General features: G+C 42.8%; 1 protein-coding gene across 1 annotated transcript in view; it reads right to left on the bottom strand.

Annotated features, from left to right (window-relative positions):
- VPS35L (VPS35 endosomal protein sorting factor like) overlaps positions 1-20,012 on the bottom strand; it is an 88,685-nt gene that overhangs the window by 57,418 nt on the left and 11,255 nt on the right. Inside the window, exons 7-12 of the mRNA XM_063143507.1 lie at positions 19,554-19,682; positions 17,837-17,921; positions 11,103-11,162; positions 4,302-4,398; positions 2,236-2,283; positions 1,055-1,148 (exon numbers count right to left, since the gene is read on the bottom strand). Of these exons, the coding sequence (XP_062999577.1) occupies positions 1,055-1,148; positions 2,236-2,283; positions 4,302-4,398; positions 11,103-11,162; positions 17,837-17,921; positions 19,554-19,682 (513 nt within the window). The remainder of the gene's footprint in view (positions 1-1,054; positions 1,149-2,235; positions 2,284-4,301; positions 4,399-11,102; positions 11,163-17,836; positions 17,922-19,553; positions 19,683-20,012) is intronic.

Here is a 20,012-nt window from a genome sequence, read left to right as displayed (position 1 = left end):
TCTAGAAAGAGAGCAACTATTCTTCATTTAGACATCCCCAACTACGTAGGTGAAAAAGAAGGAAAATAAGATGAACATTAGATAAGAGAGCAATCAGGTGCTGTATGGTAACTGCATTGAAAATAAAGAAAATGGAAGAATAAAATACAAAGCCAGGCCATCCTGCAGTGCAGACAAAACCCTAGTTTGTTATCTTCTAGAATTAGAAAGTGGACTGATTTGTAATTTAAAGAAAGATTTATTTATTACATTTTTATACCGCCCAATAGCCGAAGCTCTCTGGGCGGTTCACAAAAACTAAGACCATTCAAAGTATAAAACAAACAGTATAAAAACATGATATAAAATACAATATAAAAGCACAGCCGGGATAAAATCAGCAGCAGTGCAGAAATACAAATTTAAAACAGAAAAGTTAAAATTCAATTTATAGACTGTTAAAATGCTGAGAGAATAAAAAGAATTCTGAAAGAATATAGTGTAGGTGCCAGGCGAACTTCCTTTGGGAGCTCGTTCCACAGCCGGGGTGCCACAGCAGAGAAGGCCCTCCTCCTGGTAGCCACCTGCCTCACTTCCTTTGGCAGGGGCTCGCGGATAAGGATCCCTGAGGATGACCTTAGTAGCAGGTACATATAGGAGGAGACGTTCCTTCAGATAGCCTGGCCCCAAGCCGTTTAGGGCTTTTCTTGGTCTGCTACTAGCCTGATCACTTTTGTAGAACCAGAGCCAGCCCTATCGTTAGACAGAGTGTGGCAACCACCTCAGATGGCAGATGCTGAGGGGTAGAAGAGGTTGCTCCCAGTCATTCCCCTGTTGGAAGGGCAGAGCTGTGTATGCCACGTGGCCTATCCTGCACCCTCTATACTAGCCTGCTGCCCTCTGGTGCAGTGGAGGACACAATCCCGTCACCAGCATTGAAGTTAAATTCAAGAGCTAGTCCAGTTTGCTTCTGTAGGCAGGGAGCTGTCTTGTTCCTCACCTCAGGGAGTAACACATCTTAGGTCGGCCTCATGTAGGACCCAAATAACCACATTTTAAAAGCACAAGCTCTTACCCGGCAAAGATATGCTCTAGCATAGACTGCAACCAAAGGGTCTCCAATTCCTCGGATCATGGAAGTCAATCGTGGGAGACATTCTGAAATCCCCCTGAAAAGTTGATTCGGAGAAGTAGGTTTTACAATTTAACTTCACACCTATCGGCCATTTCATCTCTTGACAACTTAAAAGAGTGTCCCTGTTCAGAAGACACCTTAAACCATGGCGTCTTCTGAACAGGGACACTGTCAGACATTTGAATCCTATCCTTGCGGCTGCCCAAGGATAACAACAAACACAGTAAAATATTACTTACAAATTCAATCTTTACTTAGCAACATCAGCCAAAGGCCATTGCAGGAAACAAAAAGCTTAGTAAAAAGGCTAGAACATAGCATGATGAATAGCAAAGCAAAATATAAATAGGTCCCATCATTTGTTTATGTTTAAAGATACTGCTTTTCTCTACAATTTTACAAAAGAGTACCATCAGCAGTAAAACCACGCAAGCGAGAAGCAACACTAATATTAAACATCACAAAAACTTTTCCTTAACTCTTTCTACAGCCATGTAACCTGAATGATCAACACACAGCATAATGTAAATTCCAAACACTTGCCAAAAGCATAGTTAGTGCAATTTGGCAATTTTGTGCAAATCTCCCCAGAAGTTTTTTAAAAATGTTAAAGATGCACAAATGTCCCTAAAGGTGGTCCCAAGAAGCCACCCTGAAAACCCAACAAGCCACCCTGATCAACCCAATAACAAGCAAAGAGTTTTCAGGGTGTCTTGTGTGTGGTTAACATTAAGGAAACCCTGCCAAGTTTGGATGTCATGACAAGTCTAATCAGTCTAAAATCCTTAAGGACAAAACCATACTTAAGGTTCAGTCACGAACTGCTGCTTGTTGGAGCAACATGCAGACAATGTTACTGGCTTCCAGTTATAGCATCTCTCAGAGGGCTCTATTTCCTGTCTTTCTGGAAAAACTGATCACAACCCACCGAACCTGACTTGCTATAAGTTCTTGGTACATAGTGCCCAATTACTCCGAGCCCTCCGTGTGACAACAGAGCTCACTCTCTGAAATAGGAAAATCATTGGTAGAAGTTTAAGAAATCTCTAGACATAATTCACACCTTTAATTTCCATATGTACGACATTTATCCAATATTGATCAAATAATGCTAGACTTACGTTTTGGAAAGAAATTTGTTGCACTTCAGCATTGCTGCTTCCACATAACTGTAACAAAGGGTCACGGAAAAATGTCCAAAATAAAATAATTTTCAGAAAAGTAAAACAAGACCTCCCTGAATGATTAAATATATATTTCCAGAGTTAAGTGTGTCATGACTTCTATAAAACCTTACGCATATTATATAGGCTTACTGCCATGGACTGTTTAGAATGCAGCAGATTATACTGTAAACATTTTCAATAATTTGCAAGTATGTATATGCCCTTTGTTTCATCCAGATGCCTGCACTACCTAACTGCCTGCTTAAAGGGTAAAAGTACATTTTGATATTAATGGCCACAGTCATACATAACATTAAGCCAGGATTCCTGGCTTATCCTGGCTTACTGTGAACTATCACTGTGCTGGTGTACATGACCCATTTGCTCCTCCTTTTGCACAAGTGGGTAGAAAACTAACCAGGAAGTGATAGCTTATTGTGACATCTGAAGCCCATCTTGGTTTGTTGCTCCCAGGAATGTAAGCCTGCAACAACTCAAGGCTGCTCTAGGAACTCAGCTATTGACTTTGGGGGTCTTTTAGAATCATAGAATAGTAGAGTTGGAAGGGGCCTATAAGGCCATCGAGTCCAACCCCCTGCTCAATGCAGGAATCCACCTTAAAGCATACCTGACAGATGGTTGTCCAGCTGCCTCTTGAAGGCCTCTAGGGTGGAAGAGCCCACAACCTCCCTAGGTAACTGGTTCCATTGCCGTGCTGCTCTAACAGTCAGGAAGTTTTTCCTGATGTCCAGCTGGAGTCTGGCTTCCTTTAACTTGAGCCCGTTATTCCGTGTCCTGCACTCTGGGAGGATCGAGAAGAGATCCTGGCCCTCCTCTGTGTGACAACCTTTTAAATATTTGAAGAGCACTATCATGTCTCCCCTCAATCTTCTCTTCGCAAGGCTAAACATGCCCAGTTCTTTCAGTCTCTCTTCATAGGGCTTTGATTCCAGACCCCTGATCATCCTGGTTGCCCTCCTTTGAACATGCTCCAGCTTGTCTGCGTCCTTCTTGAATTGTGGAGCCCAGAACTGGACACAATACTCTAGGGTGGACCTAGTCTCTGTGACATAGCTAGAGCACTGAAGCACCCTTCTAATTCAGCTTACCTATGGCCCTCAGGGGACCAAGTTTAAGTAGACAGGTAAGATCTCACTGAAGGAACCCTGGGATACCATACTTACTTCATAAATAGAATTCCCTATTTTGCCTCCTTTTCCTCAAGCTAAACCACCATACAAAAAGGAAACGAAACAAAGAAATCCAGTATAACTAACATTGATACTGGAAAAATAAGTAACAAACTAATACATGTTGCAAGAAAAACTACAGAGATTTGGATTTCAAACTGTTTATTTGCTTAACTTATTTATTACAGCTCCCCTTCATCCAAAGTGCACAGGTAGCATTCACGTCCCCAGCACTACCACTACAATTTATCCCCATAACCCTGCAAGGTAGGTTAGGCTGAGAGATGGACACCTTAGGCTTCATGGCTAAGAGCTTCATGGCTCTGAGAGATGCATGACTTAGGAGGGATTTGAACCCAGGATTCGCCAGTCTAAATCCAATTCTCTTAAGCCAGGGATAAGCATCCTGGCGTTCTCCAGATGTTTGAGATTACAGCTCCCACAAATCCGCTCCATTGGCTATGCTAGATGGGATTGATAGGACTTGTAATCCAAAACATTTGGAGGGTATCATTTTACTTACATCAACCCCAACAATTATGCTACACTGCCTTTTAGGCTTAATGAAAAGAAAACCCACAGCGAAAATAAAATTTAGGCTCCATTTGAACTCTTGAACTAAAAATTAGGCTCCGTTGAACTCTGAATTCTCTTGGCACCCTGGACAACGCATACAAGAAGCTTTATTATTATTCTTTTTTCATGTGGAAAAAAAACCAAGACAACATTGTGGAATTCCTTCTTTGGTGTGTGTTTTTTCTATTAAAGAAACTCAAGCATAAACCAGATAACATTTTCATCGTCTTAAAAGTCTTATTTGAAAAAGGATACAATCTGGGAATGAGTTCTCGGATGGAAGCAATCTTGAAGAACCAGTTTAAACAGGTCTCTTTGGCCGTATCATTAACACTTTCAGGAGTAAAATTATCTGATAAAACAAGACAGAATGGAGATTAAATTGAGAACCGGCTTCCTTACTTTGTTTCAGAATCAAATTAGCTATGCTCTTTTCAAATAGTTCTAAGAAAATGACATGCAGGAGCCCTAAAACCCCACTCCATTACAATATGATCATTTTGCCAAATATATACAGTATTTTATTTATTGCATTTTTATACCGCCCAATAGCCGAAGCGCCCTGGGTGGTTCACAAAATTGGGAACTAGAAGTCCAACTTCCATTCTTCATTAAAACTTTTATTTTTATTTTCATTCTCGTGTTACAAAGAGGTATACTGTCCAGACCTTTCTCCTCTCTTTATTTATTTATTTATTTTACTGCAGAGACTGCAATTCCAGAGAGCAACTCACTAGGACGTCATGAATCGACATGTGAAGGTTTATTTTAATTTAAAACCAGCAACAACCCCGACAGTTCTGAATATTATTTATTTACGACTTTTTCATCCTACCCTTCCCTCCAAGGGATTTAAGGATAACATAAATGACTCTCTAGTCTCATTAGCCTCACAAGAACCCTATGAGACCCTGCCACTTTTTGCCATCCACTAGCAAATTAGTATAAGATTTTTGCAAGCTAGTCATTTTTATCGGCTTGTAAATCGTATCCCCCTTGTAAATAGGATTTAGATGTCTTTAACTGGAAGACAGTTTTCGTTTTCAGCTATTGTAGGCATGGAGAAATAAAAAGACAGGTTTTATCTTAAAGGCTTATATAACCCTGTCCTTTTATTTACATTTATTTATTTATTGCACTTATATACCGCCCCATAGCCGAAGCTCTCTGGGCGGTTTACAAAAGTTAAAAACAGTAAACATTAAAAACAAATATACAAAGTTTAAAAAACATAAAAAGCATAGAAACAACAGTATCCTTATAAAAACAGCTATTCTGGGGTCCGTTAAAAACAAACAAACATTTCTCCTTCATGTGTCCTGACCTGACCTTAGATTGTAAGCCTGACGTCTTTCGCTCTTCCTCCGCTACATGTACTCTATTACCCTATTTCTTCAATTCTAAGATGCACTTTTTTCCCCATATAAACATCTCTAAAAATGGGGTCCGTCTTAGAATCGCGGGTGCGTCTTAGTGTTGTTGTTTTTTCTGTTGGTGGTACTGAAATTAGTGTGCGTCTTACAATCGATGGCGTCTTACAATCGAAGAAATACGGTAGTTTGATTAATAAATAGGCCACTTTCCCCAAAAATAGCTCAAAAGCTGTTTACAAGAAAACCTGCGAATAAGACCATAAAAGATAACATCCACTGTTCAAAGAAAAGTCCAGCTCACTGCTGGCATAAACCCCCAAGAATTTTCCCAGGTAACAACGATCTGGTCCTCTTGCCAAAAAAAAGTTCCCCGATTCTGGTTTATGCCGTAATGTTTTTTTTAATCTTTAAAGTGCCATAATGCTGTTGGTTTTATTCTGATGTACCTTAGAACATCAGAAGAGCCCTGCTGGATCAGACCAAGGGTCCAGTTAGTCCAACACTCTGTTAACAACAGTTGCCAACCAGTTTATTGACTAAGAACCCACAAGCAGAATATGGTGCAACAGTACCCTCCCACCCATGTTCCCCAGCAACTGGTGTATACAGGCTCACTGCCTCTGATACCGGAGGCTGCACTTAGCCATCAGGACCAGTAACCATGGATAGCCTTCTCCTCCAGGAATTTATCCAATCCCCTTTTAAAGCCATCCAAAATGGTGGCCAATTACCAATTCTTGTGGCAGTGAATTCCATAGTTTTAACTATGCACTGTTTGAAGAAGTCCTTCCTTTTATCTGTCCTGAATTTCCCATCAATCAGCCTTGTTTTTAATAACTTTTGACTGTAAGCCTGTGGGGAGGATCTGTTGGAACGTTGATAAAGCACCTTGTGATTTTCGGCATAATTAAATCATCAGAGTAATGCATACGCTATTTTGCCAGTACGTGTATTTCTGAAGGTAAAACAATACAACTGCAATCTTTTGCACACTTACCTGGGATCAAGCCCCATTAAACACAGTTTGACCTACTTCAATGCAAACATGCACAGGGGTGCATTGTAAGTGTGGCAACTACCACGCATGTGCCAAATTCACCACATTCATTCACAGTTTCTTCCCAGATCTCGTTAAAGACACAAGAAGAAAAGTTGACTTCAGAAACTAACAGGCATCACAGGCCTCAAGCGTGTGTGTCAACGATGCCCAAAATTCGCACAATGTAACAGCTCCAAGCCTTACTTTGATGCCCGCAATTACAAGATAAAACCAATATGACACTGCAGAAAGAACAGTTATGTAACGTCCAATCTTTAGAATTTGCTGTCTGCTTAAATTTTGCCTTGCTGAAAGGGGAATTAGACCTTCGCATGCTTTGTATTTTGTGTTTTATCTTTTCCTTAACTTTTCACAGAAAGAATTCGGGCAGGCTGGGATGCTGGCCTCCCTGTGGCCCAGACATTTTTGCAGCAAAACGATCTAGTCTTACAGAGTCAAGAAATGCAAGGGAATATTGCTCCAGCAGGTCCTGAACAATGAGAGAGGGAAAATTTAAAAATCCATGGGGATCTTTTGGACCCAGGTGCGGACATTTAGGATTAGCAGTATCAGAACCTGACGTGAAAGATGCACGACTACATCGTTATGTACGCTGGATGTGACTCTCTCACACACACACACTTCATATAATAAAAATGTAGTTCTTGGCACAGCTTGCATTTCACATCCTACAATGCTATTTATTTCTTTTGAGACAGTCTCAAAGATACTCAGAGTGGAAATGAAAAAAATAATAAGATAGCGATAATAAGATAACTTGACCTTGAGAAGTTATTGTGGGTGGGTGGGTGTGTGGGTGTGTGGGTGTGTGGGTGAGAGAGAGAGAGAGTGCACATGCACCTGTGTGTGGCCCCCAGTCCCCAAGCCAGCATTACATGCGGCCCTTGGGGCCGAAAAGGTTGTGCACCCCTGGACTTAATGGAGAAATAGCCTGTACAGGTATAAAGTGGCTTCCTATGTTCTATACAAGACCAAGGCACGCAGACCTTCTTCTTGATCATCCCAGAATGCAGGACATGGAATAATGGGCTCAAGTTACATGAAGCCAGATTCCGGCTGGACATCAGGAAAAACCTCCTGACTGTTACAGCGGTACGACAAGGGAACCAATGAACTAGGGAGGCTGTGGGTTCTCCCACACTAGAGGCCTTCAAGAGGCAGCTGAACAGACATTTGTCAGGGATGCTTTAAGGTGGATTCCTGCATTGAGCAGGAGGTTTGACTCAATGCCCTTATAGGCCCCTTCCAACTCTCCTGTTCTATGATTCTATGACCTGAGTATTTTTCATAACCAACTTTCACATGCTACTTTTTCCACAACCAATCTTTACATTCCAGTTGACCCAATTTTGGGCCATCAGGTGCCTCAGACTAAGATGCTTCCTTTATGAAGACACTTCGCTTGTACTGGATAAGGCCAGGTTCCATCCCCCCACCCCCCACCACATTGCAATGAAAGCGGAACCAAACAGATTGACGATATGGGACAGGTTGGCAGTGACGGCCCTCTCTCTGCATTTTGGAGACTTTTCAGTCACAGACTAAGTAGAAGCAACAGACGCTTCAGCTCAATTGAATGGAAGCAGAGGCCGCCGTTTATTATTCTGCTGCTGTGCTGTTCTCTCCTCAAAAAACGCCGAGCCTGTGCAGAAATTTCAGAGAGAAAGAGAGAAAGAGAGAGAGAATGCAATTCTCTCCCATTTGGCAACAACGGCCCACCCCCACCCTACAAGTCGCTGGAGGACTTTTACATAACAGAGCACTATGGGGACCCAGAGTCTGTAGTTCAAGCATGTCCTGACTGCCAAGTCGGTTAAGGACAACACAGTCAACAGCAGCTGTTTGACAAAGAACGCAAGAAAGATACTCCGATTAGGAATGTAAAGAGGGGGGGGGGAGTCCAAGATGCTAACCTAGTTGCTTAAGAAGATGAAAAAGGCACAACGAAAGTCACAGATTTTGTACGTTAATCGAAGAGGCGTTTTGATCAAGGGCTGAGTGTGTGTGTTTTTAAAAGATATTTTGAGCGCTTCGCTGCCGAAGCAAGGCCAGCTTCCCTGACCTGGTCTTTGCCGTAAAGCGTTGGTTTGCTTATCAGAGGCAAAGGGTGTCCCTTCCAAACCATTGCAATGATCCTCTCTTCCTTCCACGCTTCGGAACGGCTCAGTGAGCGCGGGCTCTGAGCGCAGCCCGTTTTTCTGCAGGCAGGGGGGGGAACTCTGGTGCTAAATCAGAAGTCCTTACTTTATTGGAATGGAAAGAATGAGTACAAAATACCAATGAGCATGTTCTTGTTCCGCACACAGCTGCTCAAGGCACAGCGCTCTGCATAGGGGAATGGTGCATGTTTACACAGGGCTGGAATCTCTCATTCCAGCATTACTGCTGGAGGGATTTCACATTTTTACATCTCTCTCTCTCTCTCTCTCAAAATAACCAAAGTAAAAGGATAGCATGCCAAGCAAAAGAGTAGCACAGTTGACTAGAACCTTCTCTGCTGTGGCACCACGGCTGTGGAACGAGCTCCCCAGAGAGGTCCGCCTGGCGCCTACACTGTGCCCCTTCTGTCGCCAGCTGAAGACCTTTTTATTTTCTCAGTATTTTAACACCTAATTTAACTTAAATTTAAATTTTGCTGTTTTAATTCCATATTTTCACCTATATCCATTTCTGCTGTGTGGTTTTATCCTGGTTGTGCTTTTTATACTGTATTTTGCATTTGTGTTTTTAGACTGTGGGTTGTTTTATTATGCTTTTTATGGTTTTAATTTTTGTGAACCGCCCAGAGAGCTTCGGCTATTGGGCGGTATAAACATGAAATAAAATAAATAAATAAATATAGATAAATAAATACATTATTTCTGCTTCTCCACTCCACTCCTGTATATTTACATACACATAAAAGAACATAGGAATCTGCCTTATAACTAAGTCAGACCTACAGTCCATCTCATTATGGTCTACAGCAGGTGTGAAGAACCTTAGGCCTGGGGGAGGGGCAAATCTACCCCTCCAGGTTTCCCCAGATGGCCATGCCCCCTTCCACTGGCCACGCCCCCAACCAGTCATCATTTTGTGTTTTGCCGGATTTTGTTCCCCATTCTAAAGCATCGAAATGCCTCTCCTATGGGTAACTGATTCCACCTATGGGTGGAATCAGTTACCTAGGGAGGTTGTGGGCTCTCCCACACTAGAGGCATTCAAGAGACAGCTGGACAACCATCTGTCAGGGATGCTTTAGGGTGGATTCCTGCATGGAGCAGGGGGTTGGACTAGATGGCCTTGTAGGCCCCTTCCAACTCTGCTATTCTATGATTCTATGATTCTATGATACTGATTGGAAATAAAGAGCTTTAAGCTGAATTGCGCTGTCATTTTTGGCTCCGCCCCTTTCCCTTTGGCCCTGCTCACCACTGGACTGTTAGCGTCAAGAGTTTCGCCAAAACTGAATATGGCCTTCCGGTTAAAATCAGTTCCCCACACCTGTTGTACTGGGAAGCCCTGTCATGGCCCTGCAGTTTAACTAAACGAAACCAAAGGGAAAGGTTTAGTTTTTTAAGAAAAGCAAACCGCTTTGTTGACTTTTGAGGACCAGGCAGCTGTACTTTTCTTTCATCTGCTCTGAGCCGTCTCTCCAGCCTCCATCAAACTCTATAAAGGCCACTTTAAAAACACCAGGTCTAAAATCTTCAACCACTACATACAACGTTTTGAAGAAAGGAATAAGAGCTCTGAAAATGGCAGGGGGAACGGTGAAAGCAGTAGTTTAAGATAGGGGTCCCCAACCCCCCGGCCGTGCAGGTGAGCTACTTTCACACACCCCACACCCCAGCGTACCTGGGCGTGGGGCGCCATCTCACCTGCCCAGTCGAAGCAAAGCCAGGACGCTGGGGTGGGGCAGCTTCGGAATGGCACGCCTGGCTGGAAGCCACTCTGGGAGAGCGACTTCCGGGCACGCCGTTCCAAAGCCGCCCGCCCCAGCATCCTGGCTTTGCTTCGGCTGGGCGCCCACCCAGGCGAAGCGAAGCCAGGATGCTGGAATGGGGGTGGGAGGGACTTTCCAAAGCTATCCCCTCAACCCACCCACCCCCAGTCCATAGAAAAATTGTCTTCAACGAAACCGGTCCCTGGTGCCAAAAATGGTTGGGGACTGCTGGTTTAAGACATTAAGATGCAATCTTGACCCACTGAAATTAAAGAGATCCCCGCCCGCCCAGCTTCAATATACAAGAACCAACACCTGAACTGCAACATTCAACTGAACAATTACTTTTCGAGGAACGTTAATGATCAGGCTATTCTAGCAATTGTGCCTTCGCTTACTACTTCATTAACAAAGTTGATCTAGCTTTTTTTTTTCTTTTAAGGATGTTTATCTTTCAGTTAACAACTGCACACGCACTCACTCTCTGAACCCTTGATACCAACCCCTGAGCCAATGTTATAGCAGCACGCGACAGAAATACTAGTTTTGGGTAATCGTCAACAGTACCCAAAAAAAGCAGGATCCCAAATTTGCAAGTTCAACTGAGTTCAACCTGAATTGCTTTCCAGCAAACACGCCTATGATTGTAGGCTAAATCTGCAAGTATGTATTTATACCAAAGAGTACAGCACTGTTACCTGGTAAGGAGTTGCGATTGTCAGTACACATTGAAAGGATCCTTTCATACACCAGCTTTCCTGCAATAATAACAATAATAATAATAAATCTAAATAGTAGGTTCAGATATGTAGCTAGATAGAAGAGATCTGGTATTCAAATGTAAATCCAGATGACAATAACATTATAGATGAATACTAGGGACTACTGCAAAAACTATGCAATTCAATACAACAGAAGAGTTCAGAGTTACACCAGAGAGAAGCATCCAGCACTACACGTTTTTATCAACATTTTGGATGAAGGAGTGGAGATAGTGCGCTTAGGAATTTCAATGCTGACACAAAACTAGGAAGAACTGCAAACTCTTTAGAAGATAGTCTCAGACCAGAAAGCCAGGTACAGACATATCATTGTACTTTGGAGTGCATCTGTGTTTATAAAGGTGTACCGGGACTTTTAAATGTTATTTTGTTAAATTTAACTGCTAAAGACTTCCTTACTGAGCAATAACTAAACTTTGACGGGGTTACTTTTAACTGTAGGTGTCTCTTAATCACTTCATGATTTCTTTGCAAGCCATTGCTGCCATATGTATGACCTGCACCTGTGTTTATAAACGTTTACGAAAACGTTTTTGCTCTTCATATTCATTTTGCTCTAGTTTGCAATCAGTTATGTCTGTTTAATTATACTTGACATTTTTTGATATTAAAAATAAAAGTTTTATTAAAAATAAAAGTTTATAGTACATTGTTATAGAAGCCTAAAACTTAAAAAAAAAAAAGGAAAAGGGGAAAAAAAGCTTTATAGATATAAAGAAACTCCCGACTTTGAATTATACTGAAAACTGACGTTATTTGTGGAATCTGCATGTCAAGAGCTTTCCCAATGAAGTGTGTTTCGGTCAACAGGAAGGCAGTTAAAAAGAGATGACCAACTAACTCCTGACTTTGAAATATATAAATAAGATCATATTGTACTTTTATGGTTTTAATCTTTGTAAACCGTTCAGAGAGCTTTGGTTATTGGGCAGTCCAGAAATGTAATTAAGAAATGAATAAATGAATGAATGAATGCAGAATAGCAATGTGATAAATAAAAATGGAGTAAGATGTGTAGGAAATTTGCTTCCTTGGAAGTTTTAGTAACTAGATATTGTATCCTAGAGATTCTGTAAGAGCTAATGCTGATTTTTTTAAAAACCACATACACAAACAAACCAAGATACTTGCGCTACAAATCAATCTGAATTTCAAAGCATTCTTGTACAGTAATTCTAATCATTCTATGGCGATTTGCCAAATGTACTTTTTCCTATGATATTATATTGCCACCTAATGGAGACAACTGTAGTATTTTCTTTCAGACTATGTTCTCTTAGGGCAGCCTTCCTCAACCTGGGGCACTCCAGATGTGTTGGACTACAACTCCCAGAATGCCCCAGCCAGCTGGCTGGGGCATTCTGGGAGATGCAGTCCAACACATCTGGAGCGCCCCAGGTTGAGGAAGGCTGTCTTAGGGCGTCATCAGACAAGCATTCCATTGCATGCTCGTTGCTGGGTACGGATTTTCGGGGGTCCCTCTCACGACATCGCGTGCCTCCCACCCCTTCTAGCTGCGTGACAAAAAAACCCACCCCAGTAAGTCAAACTTATTTTTTGAGACGGAAGTTCTCAAAACTTCTCCTTGCTGTGTGCAGGAGAAGCAGTGGGAACAAAACGGCCCACAGAATGGACCACGTGCACGTTGTGAACTTCCTACACTAGCCCTAAGCAAGATGGTGGTGAGTTAAACGCTTCTCCCACCAACAATATTATGATTGGATTTTTAATTTGTTTATGGGGGATAATAAGACTTTTATCTATTATTATTTCTTTTCCGTGTTTCTGAGGAAGCAACACCCGAAAACAGGAATTATATACCGGTAGCCTGTTCAAAAGGTCCATACACACTGAAGAAACTTATACACCGTAAATTCCTACTGTAACCACATTATACTGTATTGTTTATTAGGTTTTGAAATATTGAAGAGACTTTTACGTGCCTCAATACTATTGATGATTGCTGCAATTGTACAACATTGCAAGTGTTTATAACTTTTATGTTATCTGCTAAAGATTGTTTTTGTTCCAAGAATGTTGAATTTTTGTTCTTATCATAAAACCTTCGGTTCATTATACCGTATTTCTTCGATTCTAAGACGCACTTTTCCCCCCATATGAACATCTCTAAAAACGGGGTGCGTCTTAGAATCGCGGGTGCATTTATTATTTCTTAGAATCAAAGCTTTTTTTCTGTTGGTGGTACTGAAATTAGTGTGCGTCTTAGAATCGAAGAAATACAGTAACTGTTCACCCCGTCTTTGTCTTTAACATTTATATTATAGTAGTTGTGTGCCTTGCGCACTATTTTGTCTGCATTCTCTTCCTCTTTCGAAACAGGAAGTAATGACAGACAAAAGCACGGGCAGAGAAGCGACGGCAAGCAAACGCGATTTTCCCTTGTATTATGACGCTCCTACTCAACACCAGTTTTTTTTAATTACTTAACTCCAGCTTGTACTGAATACAAAGTGAAAGGAACGCAAATGCGAGCACTCTTAAGACAGGAATAGGTGCTCTTACTTGGAATCTGTTTTGTTAAAAAGTTGGTTGTATCCTTCTCATTGTGCATTCACCCATACAAACAACAATGTCTATCAGTCAGAGGGGGGAGGGGAACTCCTGCCCCCCCCCAAACACAAACCCTGGAGAAGCCATAAAAATGCAAGTCAGGAACAAAACTTATATCAATGCCTGCAAGTGAAAGGGAGTGGGGACTGTTTGCATCTGAGCATGTGCAAAATTGTGAACCTGCATAATAGTTTTAAAAAATTTAAAGCTCGATTTGCACAAAACCATTACCACTGCAAATCAAGGATGTCTAGTACAAACGTTACCGTGTGATAATAAGTGCTGGGGACAGAGATGCGAGGGGGGGGAAAGAACCACACAGATATCGATAAATATACGCGGTTTATGTAAATGCGCAGCTCAGGAGTAATCTAAAGCAACAGACATATTTTTAGGAGCCATTAATCTTTTAGTCAATTGTTCTGTATGAGGGGACCAGAGTTTGAAATCACACGAAGTTCCAGTTTTGTCTCTACTTGTATTTGTTTTTATAGAGAGGGTTTTAGGTTCTCAAACCGCTATTAAAAGGGAGCCTCTAAGTCTGCTCTATTTCATTTTAAAAAAAACACTACTGGCTCCTGTTTATTGCTGCCTGTATTGCTCCACCTTAGCAAGGACATGTCTCAGCTACTTTGTGAACCTGGAAGCCACCACAGCTCGGTGGTACAGTAAATGCTTTGCATGCAAAACACCCCAAATTCAGTCCCTGAACCCTAAATTGATGGGAAAGCCTCATCCCAAGACCCTGGAAAGTTGGGCCACTCATCTAATCCAGCATTCTGTTCACACAGTGGCCATCCAGCTGCCCGCAGGAAACCCACAAGCAGGACAGGCGTGCAACAGTACCTTCCCACCCATGTTCCCCAGCAACTGGTGTATATAGGCCTACTGCCTCTGACATTGGAGGTAGCACATATCCATCAGGATTAGTAGCCGCTGATAACCTTCTCCTCCAGGAATTTGCCTAACCCCCTTTTATCCATGCTCTGATAACCTCTCGCTTGGATTACTGCAATGCGTTATACGTGGGGCTGCCTTTGAAAACGGTCCGGAAGCTTCAGCTGGTACAAAACAGGGCAGCCCGTTTACTAACAGGGACTGGCCGGTGAGATCACATTACGTCAGTCCTTTTCCAGCTTCATTGGCTGCCAGTCCAGGTCCGGGCCCAATTCAAAGTGCTGGTATTGACATTTAAAGCCCTAAACGGCTTGGGGCCAGGCTATCTGAAGGAATGCCTCCTCCCATATGTACCTGCCCGGACCCTAAGGTCATCCTCAGGGGTCCTTCTCCGTGAGCCCCTGCCAAAGGAAGTGAGGCAGGTGGCTACCAGGAGGAGGGCCTTCTCTGCTGTGGCACCCCGGCTGTGGAATGAGCTCCCTAAGGAGGTTCGCTTGGCACCTACATTATATGCTTTTAGACGCCAGGTGAAGACTTTTTTCTTTTCTCAGTATTTTAACACTTAATTTTAACTTAAATTTAAATCTTACTGTTTTAACTCTGTATTTTAATCTTATATCAATTTTGCTGCGTGGTTTTATCCTGGTTGTGCTTTTTATACTGTATTTTGTAATTGTGCTTTTAACCTGTTGGTTGTTTTATTGTGGTTTTAATTTTTGTGAACCGCCCAGAGAGCTCCGGCTATTGGGCGGTATAAAAATGTAATAAATAAATAAATAAATTTTAAAGCCATCTAAACTGGTGGCCATCACTACGTATTTAAAGCCATCCCAATTGGTGGCCCTCACTACATCTTGTGGTAGTGAATTCAAATTTAACTGTATGGTGTGAAGAAGTCCTTCCTTTTATCTGTCTGGAATCTCAACAAGCGAACACATCTGTATTCAGGCCAGGTAAGCTGGTCTGCTACTGACAAGGTCTTCAATTCTTTTATTGTCGTGTTTTTAATTGTCCTTTTAATGTATTCGTTTCTGTGCTGTGTTTGAATTCAGACTCTGTTTTTAATCTGGATTTCATTGCTAGCCTTCTTGAGCGCCATTTATTTTTACACTTAAGGAAGGAAAGGAAAGGAACCACTCGTGCAAGCACTGAGTCATTTCTGACTCTTGGAGGGACGCCAGCTTTCACTGACATTTTCTTGGCAGGCTTTATAGCGGGGTGGTTTGCCATTGCCTTCCCCGGCCGTTATTACCTTTCCCCCAGCTAGCTGGGTACTCATTTTACCAACCTCAGGAGGATGGAAGGCTGAGTCGACCCGAGCCGGCTGCCTGAAACCAGCTTCCGCTGGGGTTGAACTCAGGCCGTGGGGAGAGTTTCAGCTGCAGAAACTGCTGCTTTACCACTCTGCGCCACACGAGGCTCTTTACACTTAAGACAGGATATAAATTAGATGATAAATGAATAAATATAAATACACAGTACAAAAGGTGAGCAACCCTCTCCAATAGCCTTCCAGCTGGGTTTGACTACAAGCCCCATCATCCCCAAGCAGCAGGACTGTGGCCATGCGGGCTAGGGATGACAGGGCCTGTACTTCCAACTTATTGGGAAGGCACCAGGATGTGGAAGGCTGCTTTTCAACATCATCCAGTTCTTCGGCATTCCTGTTTTTAGATGGAGCCATTTCCAAAATGGCATTCAGGGCAGGTCAGCGTCAGCCACCACCGATAGCACACTGCGCATCAACAGCTCTATGTCCACGCAGGGGTACAATCCATGTCGGGTAACAATGGTGGCAACAGGCCATGTGACAAAAGTACCCTGGAATTCGGCTCAAGACATCCAGAGATGTTGATAACATTAATTTTTGGCTTGAATCTACTAAACGCTGAGAGGTTGTGGGCAGGTCATATTACCCTGTCACATTTGTTTTGTCCAGGAAAGAACATCTGGTGCTCTCTTAATCGACGGAACAAAGGTATTTTACTGGCGTAAGCAACTTTTAGAAAGTCGAGATCTTTAAAAGGGAAACGTAACATGGAAAAGAAAAAGAAAAAGGAAAAAACACTACCGAATGTCTCTCGTAGAATGCGGTGCTGGAAACACAGCGGCTCTTTTGAGCTTCAGTGCTATGAAATAACCCGTTTCACACCGCCGAGTTAAATTAAGAACGGGATGATGTCAGTGAGATTGTATCGGAAGGTAACATTTCTGTCTGTAACTGTTTATATGAACTATTTCAACTGGAAAGGATACGTTTATCCATATCTGGATGGGGAGGGGAGAAAGGTTGAAGATAATTTTTATTTTTGTTTATTTTCATTTTATTTATTCAATTTATATACCGCCTATATACAAAATACTCTAGATTACACTTTTTAAAACATTCATCCATTTGAATTTAAAAGTAATTCAAGAAGTAATTTAGGGAGCAATCCCATGTCCCCCGGAAAGCATCTGGGGGGACATAGAATTGTTCAGTTTCGGGGTTCCAAGATCAGAAACAGGGCTCCTACCTCGGAACCCAGAAACCGCATTTCCCCCCTCCCCCTCATAGCCAGCACAGTTCCACCTATGGGCCCCCAAGATGGGGAAAGGGGAGATCCCTGGGTGCGGGAAGAGGAGACAACTAAGGGCACGTCTACACCATGCCTATATCCCGGGGTTGTCTCTAGGTCGTCCCTGTGTGTCCAAATGATGCATGGGGGATCCCGGGGTCGACCAGGGACTTTCCCCGGGATATCTGGAACCGCAGATTTCCTGATATTTCCACAATCCCGTGACCATCCCAAGGAACGCGGGCGGTGTGGCTGCTGCTCCCGGGCTGTCTCTTCTTCCCCGCGAATAGTGGGGTTCTGGAAATGGGCACGGAGCTGTGCGGGGTCACTCCATGCCCATTGTGAATCAGGAGCAGTTGGAAGATTTATTTTTTTAAAAAAATATTTTGCAGTGGAGCACAAATGCACTCCCGTCTCCGTTGCATGAAAAAGAAAAAAATGGTGGCCGCAACGCCCCTCCTTACTTCCAGAACGTCACGCTGCCATTTGGACGCTGGGGGAGGATCATGGAAGCAGGAAAGTCCGTGATCCTCCCAGCTCCCCTGTGCCCTAGGGCTGTGGCTCACACGACATTATTTGTCAGCAATATAGGGAAAGGATGACATGCGACACGTCAGTACTTACCAAATGTGTCAAGTATATCTGTGATCAAGACAAATTTACTCGGATAAAACTGAATCACAGTTGTGTCTGAAAGAAGTTTCGAACACTTGGGGAAGGGAGAGGGGGGGAAAGAGAAAAAGCAAATAAATCACGGTGGGATTATTTATGTAAAACTGTTAAAGGCAGATCAAGCAGGTCAATATCTGGCAAGGTTCTATGCTTTTATGCCTAAGACCGCATAGGCCTGGTTCAGACAACACGCTGAACCATGCTGCTTAACCACAAAACGGTTAACGGAATGCATGCATTCCATTAACCATTCTGTGGTTAAGCAGCATGGTTCAGCGTGTTGTCTGAACCAGGCCATAGGGCCTTGAAGGTCAACATCAGCCCTTCCAAACATGCTTGGAAACCAACTGAATGTCAGCGGAGATCTGTCAAAATAGACTTTCGATCTTCTGGGCAGTCAGTACCCGTTCACAACCTAAAGCACGTTATTCTTTCAACCTGGTGATGCTAAGAGCGTGATCATTTGTTGTTATTTTGAAAAGGGATATTCTTGCATACACAACAGTGTAGTGTGCACAGAGATGGTGAGCCTGTCTGTGGACAGTCGCACTTCAGGATGAAGGGAGGCGGAGCGGCCTGTGATTGGATGCTCTAGCATATGCAGAAATTCCTTGCACGCCGAAAACAAGCGTGACCGACGAAAGCTAAACTAGAACCCTGATCTCAGTGATCTAATTCTGGTTGTACAAAGTATTTATTTTTGTGCAGAGGAACCTTCAAGCCAACCTCTGACATTTTTGACATTGGGAAACCAAATCCTTTGTTTTAAAGTGCACAATTTGCCCAACTTTGGAAAAATGTTTTTAAAAAAATCCATTTCAGCTCTACTGTGAGTGTCTTATTCGTTTATTATAGTTTTAGTCGGCCCTTAAGTTGCATTCTGATTTCTTCATCACCTGCCTTCAACAAGCAAGGAGAAAGAGTAACAGCTTCCATCTGCCTGGGCTTCTCTGTCTGGGCACAGGTTGGGCTCAATGGCAGAGGCCAAGTAGATAAGCCCTTTACGGCTCGGGTCCAGGTTATCCGAAAGACTTTATTCCACCTTATGAGCCTGCCCATGCTTTGAGATCTTCTGGGGAAGCCCTTCTTTCAGTCCCACCATCTTCAGGGGCGAGCTTGGTGGGAACATGGGAGAGGGCCTTCTCGGTGGCTGCTCCGGTGCTCTGGAACTCTCTTCCCGGGGAAGCTAGGCTGGCTCCCTCCTTGATGGGCTTTCGGAAGCAGGCTAAAACTTCTTCGTTCCGGCAGGCCTTTGGCAAATAATCTGGGCCTCCATCTATGTTAAGGACTTGTAAAATTGCCGTGTATTTTAAATGTTTTAATATTGTTTTTATTTTTGTGTATTTCTTTTCCTAGGTTTTAAAGTGTGTATGTTTTAAATTTTGTAAGGCCGCCTTGAGGCCCAGTACTGGGCAAAAGGCGGGATACTACTACTACTGCTACTACTACTAATAATAATAATAATAATGTCAGTGGCAAAGGCAATCAAGCAGGTGGTGGGTTAACTGAAGGTATCTCACCCATGCCCCAAGCCCACACCCCCAAAAAACTGGAGTCAGCAGTGACTCAGGGTCTTTCCGGAACCTAGAGTTAACAGCACCTTAAACACACACTCTTCTACTAAGGTATAACCCCAATTATTATATGTACAGAATGCTGTCATGCTAACCTGAATAACGATTTTTAGAGCTTTAACTTTTTGATCCGAGGCCCACGCATCCTTCAAAGATTGGTTGAGTTCCTCAATCCGGTTGGTGTAGTCTTGCTGCGTCAGGTTTAACAGCTCTTTTTGCGATCCCTGAAAAAGACCCGGGGCGCAAATGCTACGTTATTAAAGTACAAAGCAAGACAGCTTTCTCAACAGCTTCCTCCTCTGCTCCTGTTGGAAAGGGGCTGGAATATGCAGTGTTGCCAATGGGTAGATTACATAACAAACTATAATTGAAATTCAATGAGAGTTAGGATACAACTGGGTCACCTTTGAAGAAGTCCAGCCTGCATCCGTCGTATTCAAAGGACACAAACAAGGCTGCATGCTTTTATCTTGGGCAGAAGCTCTTAATAATTTTTTTTTTTTACGACCACAAATTGCAGGATCGATGCATCAAATGTTCTGCTTCTCAAGAGT

This window comes from Elgaria multicarinata, chromosome 17 (assembly GCF_023053635.1).
Source record: "Elgaria multicarinata webbii isolate HBS135686 ecotype San Diego chromosome 17, rElgMul1.1.pri, whole genome shotgun sequence".
Taxonomy (NCBI): Eukaryota; Metazoa; Chordata; class Lepidosauria; order Squamata; family Anguidae; genus Elgaria; species Elgaria multicarinata.
This window is presented reverse-complemented; position numbering and strand designations above follow the sequence as displayed.